Here is a 19,093-nt window from a genome sequence, read left to right on the forward strand (position 1 = left end):
TTACTCCTGGCTGTCTGCTCAGAAATAGCTCCTGGCAGGCACGGGGGACCATGTGGGACACCGGGATTCGAACCAATCACCTTTTGGTCCTGGATCGGCTGCTTGCAAGGCAAACACCGCTGTGCCATCTCTCCGGGCCCTTGTTCATTTATTTTAAGACTCTTTTCCATCTTCTACTATTGTTTGAAGGTGTTATGCAACTCATTTTTCCAGATCACTGAATCTGTCCTCAGCAGTTGCGCTGCTGGTGAGGCCTTGCAGTGAGTATTTCACTTTACCCACCAAGTTTTTCAGTCCTGTCATTTCTGTTTGATGTTTTCTCATTTCTATTCTCATATTCTCTTGAGTTATTGGCTGTCCATTCCATGGTTTCTTTAATTTCCTGGGAAATCCTCAACATTTCCTCTCTAAAGTCCTTATCAGAGAGGCTACATAACATTGCTTTCTCATTGTAACCATTGTGTGGTGGTGTTTTTTATGTGTTGAGAGTGGCTCATTGACTGGAAGAAATGTGTGGTCACAGAGCAAAGCAGAGTGGACTTGCTCTTCTCAGGGAGCACTGATCTGGGTTAAAAATGGTTCTTCTGATTCACAAAGAGACAGAACTTGACTGTCTGCCTCAGTTTTGTTTTGCAGGTGGGCCTCCTGTCCAGTGGCTACAAAGTCTTTTCTCTGGGGCCTACTTACTGGGAATTGGCAGGGTGTGTGTGTCAAATCTTCCTAACTCCTGAGAGAGTGGGGGTGAGAGAGAGAGAGAAAGAGAGAGAGAGAGAGAGAGAGAGAGAGAGAGAGAGAGAGACAGAGACAGAGAGAGAGACAGAGACAGAGAGAGAGACAGAGAGAGAGAGACAGAGACAGAGACAGAGAGAGAGACAGAGACAGAGAGAGACAGAGAGAGAGAGAGAGAGAGAGAGAGAGAGAGAGAGCCTGAAGCACAGTTCCAGGTTCAACACCCAAGACACCATGATTTTCAGAATCAGGAGTCATCCCTCAGCATAGAGTGAGCCCCCAACCAAAATAATCATCATGATGATGATACTACTTCTACTACTACTAATAATAATAATGAGTATGACTAACCTCTGCCCTGAGTTAGTATGGGGATAGTTTCTTTTTGTGGCTCCTAAACAGAACCATAAAATGGCATGAGGGGGACCCAGGGGTGAGTGTTGTTCTGAAAGAGGTCAGTGCTGGAGTGTCTGTTTCTTTGGCTTTCACAGGTATCAGCGTTTTCTGACCCCATCCCTCCGGCAGACCAACAGCCGGGGGGCCAGAAGAGCTTGCACATTCATAATCACCAGAAGAAGAGGCCCAGGCATCATTCCTCACCACCCCCTCCCCATGAGTACAGAGTGTACCAGCTCTACACTCTGTACCGGGGCAAGGATGGGAAAGTAATGCAGGTACTTCCACCACTGCTAATTATTGGCCTTAGGTTGTTCCTGGGGATCCTCTAATTAAGATTATCTTTTTGTTCCCAGGGGCCCCTCTTATTGAGCCCATGAGATACTCTGCCATGACTCTACTCAGAAAATGAAGGGGGTCCCTTCCCCCTAGCTAAGTACTCACCATCTTGGATAAAGGCAGATTAAGGGTGCCAGAGCGATAGCACAGTGATAAGTTGTTTGCCTTGCATGCAGCCAACACAGGATGGACCCTGGTTCGAATCCTAGCATCCCATATTGTCCCTTAAGCCTGCCAGGAGCGACTTCTAAGTGCAGATCCAGGAGTAACCCCTGAATGCCGCCAGGTAGTTTAGGAAAGAAAGAGTACAAGGATAAGGTGTTTGCCATAGATATAGCTGACTTCAGCTGGATACCTGGCACCGCATATGGCTTCTGAGTCCCTCCAGGCCAGGAGTGACCCCTGAGCATTGTGGATGTCCTCCAAAACAACAATAAAAGCAGGGTTGTGAGGTAGTACAGAATGAGAGTGCTTGTCTCACACACAGCTGACCTCAGTTTGATCCTAAGCATATCATACAGTCCCTTGAGTTCACCAGGAATGAAAACTGAGTGAAGACAAAGTCCTGGAGTGTGTGGCCCCAAATTTTATATATATATATATATATGTATATATATATATTTATATATTTATATATATATACACACACATATATATAATCTATATATACATCTCATCATCAAATATTTATACTGAATATACCTGTAAATGTACATATAGATGATGATGATGATGATGATGATGATTTGGCTAATATATAACTGACTTCTACTGAATTTTCCTAGTGCTCTCAAACCCATTTGGCCTGTAGATGTCTCACTGTTACCTCAGAGGAGTCTGTTTCATTGTCTGTGTTCCCTCATGATCTGACTAGCCCCTGTTGGCTCTGCCTTCCTTGTGGAAGGAAGGCATGTGTGGGATTCAGTCCCTTTTGATTTCCCTCTTAGGCACCAATAAATGGATGTCGGTGTGAACCCCTAATCCATAAGCTGGAGAACCAGTTGGAAGCGACAGTAGAGGAGATCAAAGCTGAGCTGGGGTCCATTCAGGATAAAATGAACACCAAGCTGGGCCAGATGGACAGGAAGACCCAACATCAAGTAAGTGAGTGGCCTGACTCTTCACAGTTGGGTATGGTCAAGCATGGAGAGGGGAATTCAGCTAATCCTGTGATTTATAGGTTATGCTACCTACTTTAGGCTCTCAGCAGGACCCTGCTAATGGGATTTTTTAAATTGTTGTTTTGTTGTTGGTATTGGAGCCACACTCAAAAATGTTCAGGGCTTAATCCTGATACTCCATTCAGGGATCTCTCCCAGCAGGCTTGGAGGACCAGTATGGTATGCTGGAGATCTAACCCAGATCAGCTGCAAGGAAGGCAAGCACCCTACCCACTGAACTAACACTCCAGCCCCCTGATAATGAAATTTTTGGAGTTGTTTATGTTTAACTTCGTATTTTGAGTCTGGATAGATTAGTTCAGGTTAAGCCTTGCACATGGCTGGCCCTGGTTCAGTCTCAAGCACCATGTGGTCTCCAGAACACAGAGCCAAGAGTGAGCCTTGAGCACTGTTGGGTATGACCCAAAATAATACTCACATGTTTCTTTTTTTTTTTTTTTTTTTTATTGGGCCACACCCTGTGACGCTCAGGGGTTACTCCTGGCTATGCGCTCAGAAGTTGCACCTGGCTTCTTGGGGGACGCCGGGGGATCGAACCTCGGTCCGTCCTAGGCTAGCGCAGGCAAGGCAGGCACCTTACCTCCAGCGCCACCGCCCGGCCCCACATGTTTCTTTTTACATGTTAAAATTTATTTGAATTACAATAGTAGTAAATACCCATTATAAAAATGTTTTCGAGGGCTGGAGAGATAGCATGGAGGTAAGGCGTGGGCAAAGTCCGAGGCCCTTACCATCATATGCTGTTCGTTCATTGACTTCTAGATGCGTGTTCTGGACAAGCTGATGGTTGAGCGGATTTCAGCAGAGAGAACAGAGTGTCTGAACCGCCTGCAGCAGCACTCGGACACAGAGAAGAATGAAGGAGAAAAACGACAGGTGAAAACTAGGACTTAGCAACGCTCAGAGCATAACAATCTCTGAGTTAAAAGACAGAACTCTCATAACTGAAAATTCAGAGCTGAGAGTCCCTAAAAGCATTTGTATAATAATAGCATGTCATTTTATAGCTAAAGTAAAGGGAGAAGAAAAGAACCTATGATTTGGCTCATATTTTTGTTGGCAATGGGTTAAAGGTGAACCATCTGTAGAATGTTTTAAAACAAAGTAGTCTCTGTCCAAAAGGGTTTTTATGCTGTGAATTGTGGGGTCATGTTATTTTATTGAACAAGATTGAGCCCTGGTCTTATGGGAGTCAACATCTTCTAAGGACAACTGACCTGAGAATAGTGGGTGAGAATGCTTTCGTGCTCTGAAGCAATCAGAAACGTTTGGAAAGCTCTGAGTGTTTGAGTGGATGGTGCTTCCTCTACTTAATGATTAGGGTCGATGGTTCTTAGATTGGGTACTGGTGAACTCCAGTTTGAAAAGGGCAAGTAAGAAAGGAAGAGTGAGGATGAGCGATCTGTGTTAGTTTATGCTTGTCAAGTTCTATAGAAGAAAAGCTGTGCACCAGAGAAAGTACAGCAGATAAAGCCCTGACCTTGCATGCAGCCAATCCAGGTTTGATTCCTTACTCTGCATATGATTCTATGCTGAGCATAGAGCCGGGAAAAAAGCTCTAAGCATAGCTGGATATGGCCCCCAAACATAAACAGTCCTATTATGCTTCTCTCTGGAAAAAGTCCTATTCTTATTGATTATTAATTAAATAAAGCTTGTATCAGATTCACCTGATAATCTTGTGTAATCACCATCTAGTTTTTTTTTTTTTTTGGTTCGTTTTTAGACGTCCTTGGTGGATGAGTTAAAAACCTGGTGCATGCTAAAGATTCAAAATTTGGAGCTGAAGCTTTCTGGAGATTCTAGGGTCTCTAGGGTCAAGTCTATACCATCTACTTGTGAGTCCTCAACAGGTAACTTTATGTAGAGAGCTCTTTTTTTTTTCTTTTAATAATATTTTATTTAAACATCTTGGTTAAAAACATAATTGAGATTGGGTTTCAGTCATATAAGAGGACACCCCCATCACCAATGCAACATTCCCACCACCAATGCCCCAAATATCCCTCCTCCCCACCCCACCCCCGCCTGTACTCTAGACAGGCTTTCTATAACCCTCATATGTTCTCATTATTAGGATAGTTCAAAATGTAGTAATTTCTCTAACTAAACTCATCACTCTTTGTGGTGAGGTTCATGAAGTGGGCTGTAACTTCCAGCCCTCCTCTCTTTTGTCTCTGAAAATTATTGCAAGAATGTCTTTCATTTTTCTTAAAATCCATAGATGAGTGAGACCATTCTGCATTTTTCTCTCTCTCTCTGACTTATTTCACTCAGCATAATAGATTCCATGTACATCCATGTATAGGAAAATTTCATGACTTCATCAGAGAGCACTTTCTTTATTCTAAAAGCCACAAACCTCATCCTAGATCTTTCTCCTCTATTCAGAACCATCCATAAAAATAGTACTGTGGAAAACAGTGGGTGGTAATATAAGCTCGTAATCACAAGAACACATCTGCTCACTGCTTGGCTCTTAAACCGTGACATTGCACTTTAGTAGAAAGGTTTAAAGCTGTTTAAAGGTTTAAAGCTCCATGAGAGCTTCCAGTAGAACTGGCATAAGGGTTGACTGCAACATGGGTAGTGAGGAATAGAGACTTATTCTTCCTTATCTTCTCCTTGATCAGTCTTTTATCTTTGTCCAATCATGTAAAACTTTTAAGAAACAGCAGTTTGAAAAAAATAAATGAGTTTAAGATTTTTTTTTAAAGTTTAAGATTTTAATGAAGTGAAGCTACTAAAAATAAGCTTAGAAAGTAGTTTATACAATTTAAAGTCAGTGATATAAATCTATATACAATAAATAAAATTAATATATTTCAATAAAAAAAGAAACAGCAGTTTAGGTGCTGGGAAGATAGCATGGGATAAAACTTGCCTTGTATGCAGCTGACCTGGTTTAATCTCTCCTGAGCCCACCAGGAGTGAACTCTGAGCACAGAGCCAGGTGTGAATCCTGTGCACAGCTGGTGTGCTCCTAAAATAAAAAGAGAATAGTTTATAAAGTGAAGCCATTCCAGGTACCAGTTGGAATTGTAGGTGACACTTAATTATAGATGGCATTTAATGCTGATAGCTTTGAGTCATTCAGACCCTTGGGAGTTAGACCTCGAGTGTATGTGGGGGGTGGGGATGGGGTGGGCAAAAGGTTTCAAAGATCCCCATAGACCATCTTTGGAGCTGTGCGAAGTTTTTTAGTCTTTTTTGTGCCCATAACGTTGGAGGGAAATCTTGCTTTTGTTAAAGCGACTGTCATGTGTGTGGTGTGGGTTCTAGTATGAGAACCAGGATGACCTCTCCTAATTGAAGTCAGGTACTAGCTCAGCTGATGCTGGAAAGGATCTAGGAAACAGTGAGTGGGGGATATTTTATTGACAAATATCCAGGCCTGTTTTTTCCTCTCCCTTAGTGGTGGCCACAATGCCCGTTACATGAGTACACTTGGCTGTGTACTCACATACTTAAATTGTGTTAAGTGCTAAGATTGCACACTCAGCTGTGAAGTTCAGGCACATTTGGTTGCAGCACGTTGCTTGTGCCCACACCCAGGAATTTCAGTGGCAGGGCTACCACATTGCTTTCACCTATGCTGGACAATAATGCCAGGATCCAGACCAGCTTCTCAGTTGCCAGGCAGATGTTCTACAAACAGAGCTCTGAACCTAGGCAACCCCTGACTATCTTAAGACATGTGGCAAGGAATTGTATAATCTATTGCCATAGGCAATTGGGACCTAGAACCTCCTAGAGAAGATGGATATAAGGGAAAGACCCCATTCGGGGCTTAGTGACCGTTACTATAACTAACATTGCTATAACTGATGTTGTATTAACTAACATTTGTAACTAACCTATAACATATCTAGTAACATCCCTATAACTTACATCTGTAGCTAACTACTACTATAACTACATCTGATATAACTAATAGCTATAATTAACATGACTGTAACTAATATTACTATAAGATCTGTAAAAAAAAAAATGCTGGGCCCGGAGAGATAGCACAGCGGTGTTTGCCTTGCAAGCAGCCGATCCAGGACCAAAGGTGGTTGGTTCGAATCCCGGTGTCCCATATGGTCCCCTGTGCCTGCCAGGAGCTATTTCTGAGCAGACAGCCAGGAGTAACCCCTGAGAATAGCCGGGTGTGGCCCAAAAACCAAAAAAAAAAAAAAAAAAAAAAAAGCTGTAACTAATGCAAGCAACCATAAAAGGTGGGACAGGCAGAAATGATGTGACCCAGGACAATATGAAAGGGGAAGAAGGGAACCAGGTTTAACTTCTGGGTGGTGATGTGAAGGCTGCAGTATCACAGAGGTACCTGGCCTCTCTACACCAACCCCCATCCCTGAGCCAGTGAACATGACTGTGTCTTGACTTTTGTTTTTCTTTTGAAACAGGTGTGGATTCATCGATGGTGACTGATGGAGCTTCTGATAGCTCCCCTCAGGTGGTGAGGCCCAAAGAAAAAGCCCCCAACCCTACTGTGATCCATGGACTTCAACCAGAGCTGTCTTCTTTGGATTGCCCGGGCTCCTGGCACAGAAATGTGCAGGTGCAAACCATCCTGCATACCCATAAAGAGGCAACCAGAAGGGACCAGCATGTGGGATCCTGTGTAGATAGAGGCATCCAAACCAAGAAATCTGGGAAAAGTGGGCACACAAGTCATCAAGCCCAACCCTCAGCTCCCACTCCCTCCTGTGGGCAGCCAGCACTGGGCACTGAGCAGGCCACTCCTCACATTCAGGACACCTCACAAGCACTGGAGCTTACCCAGTACTTTTTTGAAGCTATTTCCACACAGTTGGAAAAGTGGTACGAAAGGAAGATTGAAGAAGCACAAAACCAAGTCAGTCAGAAAGCCCAGCAGGAGAAGGTGGCCCTGAAGGAACATGTTAAAAGTTTAGAAGAGGAACTTGCAAAATTAAGGACCAAGGTGCAGAAAGAAAATTAGGAGCCTGGGAAAATAAATCTTGTTGATTTCCAGTTCTTGCCACTGTAGAATAACTTTGCCCATGGTTTCAAATTTTTTTAATGACTCCTTTTAGAACACCCCAGCCATTACTTTTTCTATACTCTGACATTATGAAGTCTTGGCAATTGAAGTGAAAACTGGAGAGCTTACTTGGTTTCAGGTTTCATTCATTACAAATTCCAAACCTCAGCTCAAGTTCATTTGAAGTTCAAAAGCTCACAGTAAATGAACCACACACATGAAAAGCTGAATTGTGGGTAAGCCTGAACTCTAAAGTTCAGAACATATGAAATAATATAGATCAAAAGCAAAAAAGAAATGAGCCTCTCATGAATTCAGTTCAAGTGGTCTTTCTTAACACACCTGCTGTGCCAGTACATGCATTTTGGGGTTAAAAGAACTGTAACTGAGATGCACTAGGTAACCTCCTTCTCTTTCTCTCAGATTCATAACTCCCTAAAAAGCTGCCATTTTAACTCAGTTAAAACTTAGCCAAAATTTTTTGAGTGATATGATTTTCATGATATCACAAGACCCAATCTATCTTAAGAATTTTTTTTTTTTTTTTTTTTGTGGTTTTTGGGTCACACCCGGCAGTGCTCAGGGGTTACTCCTGGCTCCATGCTCAGAAATTGCTCCTGGCAGGCACGGGGGACCATATGGGACGCTGGGATTCGAACCGATGACCTCTTGCATAGAAAGGCAAACGCCTTACCTCCATGCTATCTCTCCAGCCCCTTATTATTTTTTTTTTGTGTGTATCTTAAGAATTTTTAAAGTCAATGCTTTTACATACTGAGCAATTAATTGGCTGGCTAATAGCACTGATTTTGTTTAATCAGTAAGAAAGAATCCAACCATGAATCTTGACTGCTTTGTCTTTTCAGCCAAAATAGAAAAAGTTACAAATTATTCGTTATTATAATGATAAAGCTTAATGGGGAAAATATCTACATGACAGTTACCTGAATCTTCTATAATATAATCATACTCAAATTTAAGAATCATGGGGCCGGGCGGTGGCGCAAGAGGTAAGGTGCCTGCCTTGCCTGCACTAGCCTTGGACGGACCGCGGTTCGATCCCCCGGCGTCCCATATGGTCCCCCAAGCCAGGAGCGACTTCTGAGCGCATAGCCAGGAGTAACCCCTGAGCGTTACCGGGTGTGGCCCAAAAACAAAAAAAACAAAAAAAAAAAAAAAAAAAAAAAAAAAATTTAAGAATCATAAAATATCTTTTGAATTTGGTGTTAGTGGTTTATGTTTTATAAAGAAATAATTAGTTTTTGAAAGTAATTAATTTTGAATTTTTATTATTGAAGAATCTCAAAAAGATTCTTTGCAGTGATTTTGTTAAGGTAAATCAAAACCTGGAGTTGGAGAAATGATACAGTATGCAGGGTGCTTTCACTGCATGTGGCTGACCTGGGTTCAATCCCCAGAACCCCAGACAGTCCTTGAGTCCTTCTAGGATCCTTGAGTGTTGAGCCAAGAGTAAGCCCTGAGCATCACTATATATGGCCCCAAAACAATAAGAGTTGGCATCATAGTAGTTCAATAATTTGATTTCTATCTCATTATTTCATGTTTCATGGAGACCTATGAATTTTACTCTAAAGCATATACAAAGTTGTGGCTTGGATATGCTAAAATTTAGGATTGCATTGCTTTTTTTAACCACTCATCTGTTGTTGGGCACCTGGGTTGCTTAGATTCTGGCTTTTGTAAATAGTGCTGCAATGGCATAGGAGTAAAGAGGTATTTTTGCATTGAGTTTTTGTGTTCCTAGGAGTGGTATTGCTGGATCATAAGAAAGCTCAATTTTCAGGTTTTTTGAGGAATATCAAATGTTGTTTTCCAGAAAGGCTGGACTAAATGGCATTCCCACAAGCAGTGAATGAGAGTCCCTTTCTCTCTAAATCCATGCCAGCACTTGTTCTTGTTCTTTGTGGTGTGTGCCATTTTCTGTGCTGTGAGATGATGCCTCGTTGTTGTTTTGATTTGCATTTCCCTGATGACTAGTGATGTGGATCATTTCTTCATGTGCCTATTGGACATCTGTATTTATTTTTTGAGGAAATATCTGTTCATTGTGTCTCCCCATATTTTTCCTATTTTTTTTTTTGTTGAAACAATTGTGATCTAGTCTTTTATCATTGAATTTCAGATATACAAAGAGTCAAGGTTCTTCTCACCACCAGTATCACCCTCCCTCCACCAATGGACCCAGAGTGCATCCTATACTACCACCCATTGCCCCCTGGCATGCCAGTATAACACGCCCCTTTAAGTTTAGATTATTAAAGTTTAGGTCCCTTGATTCTTTGGCTTGGATATTTATTATTGTCGACTTTGGCTTGGGTATTTAGTTCTCTTTTTATTTATTTCCCCGCTAATGCATCCGAGAGCACTGGATACAGGAATATGTGGTAAAATAATCAGTGTCCCAAGATTCTATGAGAAAGATGAGAGCGCCAATTTATAAGATGATAAAAAATACAATAAAGAAAGATGTGGGGGGCATATGTGTATGTGGTAAAATAATCAGTGTCCCAAGATTCTATAAGAAAGATGAGAGCCCCAATTTAAAAGATGATAAAAAATACTATAAAGATGTGGGGGGGGGGCAGGGTTTTATGCTGTTTGTCTTTGCAAAGGCACAACAAAATATGGAGAAAATAGAAAGGAAAAACCTTTGGCCTAAAACCAGGGAAACCTTACCCATGATACATCCTGGCATAAGACCAACTACAGGCTCTGGACCTACTAAGTTGTCTAACCACGAAGTCTTTTTCTGTGGTCCCAGTAAAAGCTCTTCACAATCACGGTTGTCATGGTCAGGTTTCTGAAGTTAGAGATCCTGATTTTTAACAAATCCTATGTTGAGGTCAGGGTAATCTTCTGGTTTCATCTCACCATTTGGTGGCAGAGAACCCTGCTCTAAAAGCAGGATGTTGTTGTTGTTACCAAGTTGTCAGGATGTCATATGAACGCACTCTGGAGCAAGTTGATGCCAGGGCAGTATTAGGGCCTTCCCTGGTCGAAGTCTGATTCCTGGTGCTGGTATAGAAAACTGTGCTAATCCCATAGATAGTATCTAAGGTTCAGGGGTGAATGGCCAGTGCCTGATCTGAAGCCTAAGCCATGTCACTATGACAAGTGTTCAGAGTGTAAGGCCCCACTGCAATATTAAATGTATTCCTATCCCTATTAGATAAGAACTTGTTTACACAATAAGATCTCATTTTAATGCATCTATGTAAAAAGGAATAATGTCACATGGTATTACTGGTACATATGGGTATAAAAAATAAGCTGGGGCTGGCGAGGTGGCACTAGAGGTAAGGTGTCTACCTTGCAAACGCTAGCCAAGGAAGGACCGCGGTTCAATCCCCTGGAGTCCCATATGGTCCCCTCAAGCCAGGGACAATTTCTGAGCACTTAGCCAGGAGTAACCCCTGAGCATCAAACAGGTGTGGCCCCAAAAACCAAAACATAAAAATAAAATAAATTAACAAGCTAAACAATCCCAAAGACCTATTTTCAACATGAACTTGGAATACTAAAGAAATGTATCTACTAGAATTTCCTACTAAATAGATACAAAAAAAAAAAAAAGAAAGGGGGGACTTGCTGCTACATAAGAAGATAGACAATAAGAGTATACCTATTAAGGAAATAATCTAAAGAAATATTCGGATACTCATGTCCCCTTTAAGACTTTTGAAATAGTCTGGAGGGGGGCTTAAATCTGGAGTACAGCTTCACCTTGCTAGATGGTCTGAAAAATGGCTCACAGCAGTCACATATCAGGAAATGTCTTCAATCTGGGGGCTTCTCAGAAACTGAATCTGGTGCAAGCAACAGTCCACAGCAATGGGAGGGTGGGGGAAAAGGGGCCACCAAGAGAAAATCAACAGCAGTGGTGGTGGAAGCTTTTTCTCGGCTGAGGTAAGGTGGGTTGGGAATCTGTTTTTTTGCTTAGAGAGCTGGTTGGGAGCTGGCTGGGGTGGGGGGAATGTTTCGGTTCCTGAGGAGTTAAGAACTGAGGGTAAAAGGGTTAAATGTGGGGGAAATAACAGATCGGGGGTGAGAGAGTGAAGAGCTAGAAAGGGATTTGTAAGATGGTAAGCAGAGGTGAAGGAGGGGTTATATATATCAGGGGGAAGTACAATATACAACATAGACATTATATGTATATATATATATATATATATATATATATATATATATATATATATATATATTACAGACTGACATTAGACAGATACTGAGGTGGCCAACACATGCACAATACTCATGCACATAGACACTGAGGATTGATCCATGGGTTACAGTTGAAAAGCTGAACCAGACAGAATGCGTCAAAACACTTAAAAATATAAAGCCACCAAGTCAGATGGAAAGGTTTTCCATTTTCTAGGTAATCATCATTGGTGAGAGTAAACTTTACTGAAGAAAGGCTTTGTGGGTTAGATCATGTATAGAGCATTCTTAAAAACAATCATAATTTTTAAGTCTAGAAAACTAAGCAATATGGAAATGAGCACTGTAAGAAAAGTCGACACCACAAAGAATCATCTAGAGGGTCTTGAGCATCCAGGTTCCTTTCCTAAAAGCAAACTTAAATCATGAGCATTATGGTATAATGGTAACTACCTGATTGAAAACAAATTACAATAACATAATGAATGAGCTCTGTAGCAGGAGTTTATGTCATACAGTTGCATATTCCATTGTTATCTTTGGACATAAACATTAGATTATATTAGCAGGCATAATCAAGTAGAAAATAGATTAAAATTATTGGCAAGACATCCTAATGAGCACTGCCTTCTGTGTCTAATATAGCATTCTAATGTGGAACTAGGACGACAAACCTATATCTTCAAGTACCACTGTGAACAATAAGATAAGGAGTTATTATAGACATAGTAAAATTAAGACATTATGAGCACTGTAGTGGGAGTCCATGCTTCCAAATGCATTCTGCACCAGTTTCTGTGGATAAAAGCATTAGGAAATTATACATATCTATAAAGAGCAGTTGGTTAGACACCTGCTCATCAAAACAGATGTATCTGTTGCTGAAAGTCTCTTTGAAGTATAGAATACAAAGGTTTACTTTGTTTTTGGGGGGCCACACTCGGCAGTGCTCAGGGGTTACTCCTGCTCTGTGCTCAGAAACCACTCCTGGTAGGCACGGGGAAGCCGGGATTCAAACCACCATTTAAACACCTTGACTACGTACATGATTGTGTTTGGGTTTCAGTCATGTAAAGAACATCACCCATCACCAGTGCAACATTCCCATCACCAATGTCCCAAATCTCCCTCCCCCCCTGCCAACCCCCGCCTGTACTCTAGACAGGATTTCTATTTCCCTCATACATTCTCACTATTAGGATAGTTCAAAATGTAGTTATTTTTCTAACTAAACTCATCCCTGTTTGAGGTGAGCTTCATGTAACTTCCAGCCCTTCTCTCTTTTGTGTCTGAAAATTATTATTGCAAGAATGTCATTTTTCTTAAAACCCACAGATGAGTGAGACCATTCTGTGTCTTTCTCTCTCTCTCTCTCTGACTTATTTCACTCAGCATAATGTACATCCATGTATAGGAAAATTTTATGACTTCATCTCTCCTGACAGCTGCATAATATTCCATTGTGTACATGTAACAGTTTCTTTAGCCATTCGTCTGTTGAAGGGCATCTTGGTTGTTTCCAGAGTCTTGCTACGGTAAATAGTGCTGCAATGAATATATGTGTAACGAAGGGATCTTTGTATTGTATTTTTGTGTTCCTAGGGTATATCCCTAGGAGTGGTATAGCTGGATCGTATGGGAGCTGAATTTCCAGTTTTTGGAGGAATCTCCATAACGCTTTCCATAAAGGTTGAACTAGACGGCATTCCCACCAGCAGTGGATAAGAGTTCCTTTCTCTCTACATCCCCACCAACACTGCTTGTTCTCATTCTTTGTGATGTGTGCCAATCTCTGTGGTGTGAGGTGCTACCTCATAGTTGTTTTGATTTGCATCTCCCTGATGATTAGTGATGTGGAGCATTTTTTCATGTGTCTTTTGGGCATTTGTATTTCTTCATTGTCAAAGTGTCTGTCCATTTCTTCTCCCCATTTTTTGATGGGATTAGACGTTTTTTTCTTGTAAAGTTCTGTCAGTGCCTTGTATATTTTAGAGATTAGCCCCTTATCTGATGGCTATATCCTTTTTCTGGCTTACTTCATTTAGCATAATCTCTTCAAGTTATATCCATGTTGCTGCAAACTGCATGATGGCATCATTCCTTACAGCTATGTAGTATTCCATGTATATATGCACCACATCTTCATGATCTACTTACTGTTGTTGGGCATCTAGGTTGATTCCAAATCTTAGCTATTGTGCTGAGTGCTGCAATGTATAGTGGTTTGCATATCTTGTAAAGTTTTGCCACTACCTTATATATCTTAGGTATTAGGTGAATGAATAGTTTTTCCCATTCCAGTAGTCTTTCTTATCAAAGTCATGGTTTCCTTTGAGGTGCAGAATCTTCTCAGCTGAATGTAGTTTCATTTGTTTACTTCTCCTTCCACTTGCCTGGACAGTGTTTATTCCTTGAAGATACCTTTAGTCTCAATGTCATGGAGTGCTTTGTCTATGTTTTCCTATAGGTAGCTTATGGTTTAAGTTCTGATATTAATGTCTTTAATCAATTTCGATTTGATCTTTGTGTATGGTGTAAAAGAGATTTGAATTTGCTTTTTTGCATTTAATTGACCAGTTTCCCCAACACTTGAAGAAGCTTTGCTTGCTCTACTTTGTATTTATTGCATCATTATCAAAGGTTGTTTGTATACCTGGTTGTCAGTCTCAGAAACTCAAGGCTATTCCAACAATCTTAATCTGTCTTCATTCCAATACCTGCTGTTTTAATGACCATTGCTTTCTATTACAATTTAAAGTTGGGGAAAGTGATGCCTTCATATTCTTTTTCTCAGAATTGCTTTAGATTTTCATGGCCATTTATTGTCCCAAATGGATTTCAGGATCGTTTGATCCACTTCTTTGAAAAACATCATGGGATTGCATTAAATCTGTAAATGTGTTGAGAAGTATTACCATTTTGCTTGTTAATCCTCCCAATTATTGAGCAGAGTGTTTCCATTTCCTTGTGTCCTCTTATTTCTTAAAGCAGTGTTTTCTTTGTATAGCTTTCACCTCTTTAGTTGACATCAAGGAACTTGACTTTTTTTTTTTTTTTTTTTTGGTTTTTCGGGCCACACCCGTTAGATGCTCAGGGGTTACTCCTGGCTACGAGCTCAGAAATTGCCCCTGGCTTGGGGGGACCATATGGGACACCGGGGGATCGAACCGTGGTCCTTTCCTTGGCTAGCGCTTGTAAGGCAGACACCTTACCTCTAGCGCCACCTCGCCGGCCCCAAGGAACTTGACTTTGAGGCAGAATTGTGAATGGGATTGTTTTCGTAATGTCTCTTTTCTCATGATCGTATGCAAAAATGACAGGGATTTTTGCATGTTAGTCTTGTAGCCTGCCATTTTACTATACAAATCTATTGTTTCTAGATCTTTTTGATAGAATCTTTAAGATTGTCTAGATATAGTATTGGGGCCTGGGTGAGAGTACAGCAAGTAGGGTCTTGTTTACAGCTGAACTGGTATGATCCCCAGCATCCCCTATGGTTCCTGAGCCAGGAGAACAGAGAACAGAGCCAGGAGTAACCCCAAATATCAGAGCAAGCCTTCTGGCTTGCGGTGGGGGGAGCAGAGATTAAGCATGGAAAAAAATGCTACCTACTTTGCATTTTTTTTTTTCCTTCTTTGAACCTGGGGCTAGTGAATTTCCATCTAACTCCCCATCCCGCTCTAAAACCAGCAAAGACAGCAGGCCTCAGAAACCAGGAGGAATAGAACATATTAGAACTTAGTATATTCTCTTTACTCTCAGTCCCGGGTGGGGGTCCCTAAAGTGTTGATCACTCTTGGTGGTTTTGAGGGACCATAGAGGTGCTAGGGATCAAACCTAGAACAGCCACTTGCAAGGCAAATGCCCTCCCCACTGTACTATTTCTCCTGCCCCTAGGAGAAACAAACATCCAGGACTGAACATCTTTTACCATTATCAGTACTTCATTCGTTTTTATTGTTAAATAATATTTTATGGACAGACCACATTTTTATTTATTACCAGCTGGTGTGAATTTAGTTTCTTCTTTTTGGCTTTTATGAAAATTCAATTTTGAAGGTTTGTATACACATTTTCTTGTAGATATGTTCTCAGTTCTCTTGGTTATAGGCCCAGACCAAAAGCGTATTACTGAATCATGTTTAACCTTTTGAGCGAGTGATAAGTCTGTTGTCCAAATTGGCTGTCCATTTTTTGTTTTTAGGCCACACCTAGCCAGCACTTGGGGGTTACTCCTGGCTCCATGCTCAGATATTGTTCCTGGCAGGCTCTGGGGACCAGATGGGATGCTGGGAATCAAACCCTGGCCCACCCTGGGTCAGCTGCATGCAAGGGAAAAGCCCTACTGTTGTGCTATCTCTTCAGTCCCTTCATTTTATATTCTCACGCGCAACATCCAGGGGATCCAATTTCTCCACATATTAACCAACACTTGTTATTCTAGTACATGTGTAGTTTTTTCTCAGAGTGGCTGTAAATTGCATTTTCCTGATAGTTAATGTTGTAGACAATCTTTCTATGTGTGAATTAAAGGCTGTGTTGGTTTTTGCTTCTTATAAAAACTGATGATCACATCCAGAAACACTTTCAAAATACAGGACATAAATATATTTAAAAAACTATATATATATATATATATATATATATATATAATATATATATTTGTCTTTGGACCCCACCCTGTGGCACTCAGGGGTTACTCCTGGCTTTGCACTCAGAAATCGCTCCTGCAGGTTTGGATGGGATGCAGGGAAATTGAATCCTGGTAGGTTCTGTGTTGGCTGCATGCAAGGCAAACACCCTCCCCACTATGCTATCGCTCAGGCCCACAGGGATATTTTTTAGTGCTGCTGCACTTTCCTTTGCTCTCTGTGAGTTGATAAGCTTCATCTTCTGGTATTTTGCCCAAGTATATTGCATAGAAACAGTCTGACTTTAACTTGGGGCTGCCCAAAACAAAAAATAATGCAATAGCTAGGATTTTGCTAAAGCAAGTGTTTTTTCTAACTCCTTGAGCTGCAGATTGCCTTGAGTTATCATCATCCGGATCATATCCTATAAAAATAAAGTGAAATCTAGTTATTATTTTTTATCTGGTAAAACAAAGTCCAGCTCTTATCATTTTACTTAAATTTAGAAAAAGAATTAGAAACTCCTGCATATTAGAAAAATAAACATCTGATAATAAGAGTACACATGTCTGCTATGTTTTTACTTTGTGGGTGTTTTGTTGTTTTGCTTTGGGGTTTTTGGGCTAACCCCCAGGGTGCTCAGACTTGGTGCTGTCTCTTGGCTCTTCATTCACTAATGGCGGGGCTCCAGGGATCACATGGGGCACAGAGATCCTTCCCCAGTCAATTACTTTCAGTTCACCTACCCACCCCCCTATAATCTCTCTTTAGTCCCAAAGAAGGCCGACTTAAAATAATACTTAAATGACTGAAAAGTCTGTAAATATTACAATGATCAGATATAACAGCTTCTTGAGGCTGGGCAATAGGGCAGCAGGTAACTTGCACTGCACAGGGCCCATCCTTAGCATCCCATAAAGTCACCTGAGCTCACCAGGAATGAGCCTTATCTAAGACCTGAGTACCACCAGGTTTGGTCCCCAAACAAACAAGATATAGGAGCACTTCAAAGATACCTACGTTCCAATATGCCACTGAACTTTTTTTGGGGGAAGGGGAGTTAGGTCACACCCAGCGGTGCTGAGGTTACACCTGCCTCTGTACTCAGAAATTGCTCCTGGCAATCTCAGGGGAATATATGGATGCTGGGATTGAACCACCATCCGTCTGGGTTGGCTGCGTGCAAGGCAAACACCCTACCGCTGTGCTATTTCTCTGGCCCCTAAACTTTATTTTTTAATGCACTGATCAATATAAAAGGATTAAAGCCTATCCACACCCTGATTCCCTTACCTCCTCAGTGGCATTTTTGTTCCTTTTGAATTCTTCCTTTGCCCAATCCCTTAAGTATCTGCGATCAGAATCATTTGGAACTTTCCGAATTGCTTGCAAAATTCTTCTATAGAGGAGAAGAACTTGTTGCCTTCTCATGAACTGTTGAAGGAAGAAGAAATGACCTTTATAAATGTACAGCCAACAGGTCTAAGGCACCTTAGCAACCAAAATGTAATCAGGCTCTGCTCTATGGTGCTGTTTTGAAACGAGCAAAAAAAAAAAAAAAAAAGCAAATAAACTTTTCTAAAATGTTTGAGGGGGCACACCTGGTGACGCTCAGGGGTTACTCCTGGCTTGGGGGAACCATATGGGACGCCGGGAGACAGAGCCGCGGTCCGTCCTGGGCTGGCGCTTGCAAGGCAGACGTCTTACCGCTTGCGCCACCGCTCCGGCCCCAAACCTAAATCTCGCCCGGGAGGAGCTGATGCCTTCGGAGACCTTGCCTGCTTGGCACTCGCAGCTGAGGGCCGACGCACCAGGCCTCCTCCCGCCCCCGGCCAGTGACGAGCGAAGGGGCTCGTGGCTCTCCAGACGCTCCTTCCAGACTGGTGAGGATCGAGTGCAAACCTACCGGGCAGGTCTAAGGGAACGGCCCGTACCTGCTTCAGCGTTAGCGTCGCTGGGGGTAATCGGGAAGCAGCCATAGCCGGGGCCGCGTCCTCCCGGACCTGCAGTGCGCAGAAGCGGAAGTGGCTGAGTCGGAAGTGGTTTAGGCCAGGGCGGGACTAATCCAGTTCCCAGGGAGACGGATGGAGATTAGCTTCGTTTTGGTCTGGGCGCTTTGGCCGGCGGAAGAGCGTTTGAGGCGGGCGCGGGCCTTTTCCTGACCCAAGGCCAGCGGCTCCTCCCTCCCAGACAAGATGTAGTGGTGATAACGTGGCCTGGGGTAAGGGATTTTGCAGACCGGTGAAGTGTCGCTAGGGATAGAGTCTTTGAGAGTGTTCAGTTAAAAATAGAAAGATGCCGGATGGAGTGAAGCCTTGCACTCGGCCGACCCAGGACGGACCCAGGTTCGATTCCCGGCATCCCAGATGGTCCCCCACGCCTGCCAGGAGCCATTTCTGAGCGCACAGCCTGGAGAACCCCTGAGCGCCGCAGGGTGTGGCCCCAACACACACACACACACACACACACACACACACACACACACACACACACACACACACACACACACACACACACACACCCCAATAGCAAGGTGCTGGGTTTTGGGGCCAGAGCAACAGGACCAGCAGTTTCCATTCCTGATACAGGGGTCCTCAAACTTTAAACAGGGGGCCAGTTCACTGTCCCTC

The 19,093-nt window shown here is 42.3% G+C and overlaps 2 protein-coding genes across 2 annotated transcripts in view; one reads left to right on the forward strand and one right to left on the reverse strand.

Annotated features, from left to right (window-relative positions):
• ANKRD6 (ankyrin repeat domain 6) overlaps positions 1–7,886 on the forward strand; it is a 69,480-nt gene extending 61,594 nt beyond the window's left edge. Inside the window, exons 11-15 of the mRNA XM_049772205.1 lie at positions 1,221–1,403; positions 2,412–2,564; positions 3,408–3,521; positions 4,372–4,498; positions 7,052–7,886. Coding sequence (XP_049628162.1) covers positions 1,221–1,403; positions 2,412–2,564; positions 3,408–3,521; positions 4,372–4,498; positions 7,052–7,608 — 1,134 coding nt within the window. The 3' untranslated portion in view covers positions 7,609–7,886. The remainder of the gene's footprint in view (positions 1–1,220; positions 1,404–2,411; positions 2,565–3,407; positions 3,522–4,371; positions 4,499–7,051) is intronic.
• Positions 7,887–16,688: 8,802 nt separating this feature from the next.
• Positions 16,689–18,442, reverse strand: LYRM2 (LYR motif containing 2). Its single transcript, XM_049772302.1, has 3 exons — positions 18,398–18,442; positions 17,757–17,897; positions 16,689–16,887 (listed from the first exon to the last, which is right to left on the reverse strand). The coding sequence occupies exons 1-3, from the start codon at positions 18,440–18,442 to the stop codon at positions 16,807–16,809; spliced, it is 267 nt and encodes an 88-aa protein (XP_049628259.1). The 3' UTR covers positions 16,689–16,806.
• Positions 18,443–19,093: the final 651 nt, after the last annotated feature.

The sequence above is a fragment of the Suncus etruscus genome, chromosome 4 (assembly GCF_024139225.1).
Source record: "Suncus etruscus isolate mSunEtr1 chromosome 4, mSunEtr1.pri.cur, whole genome shotgun sequence".
In the NCBI taxonomy this organism is placed as follows: Eukaryota; Metazoa; Chordata; class Mammalia; order Eulipotyphla; family Soricidae; genus Suncus; species Suncus etruscus.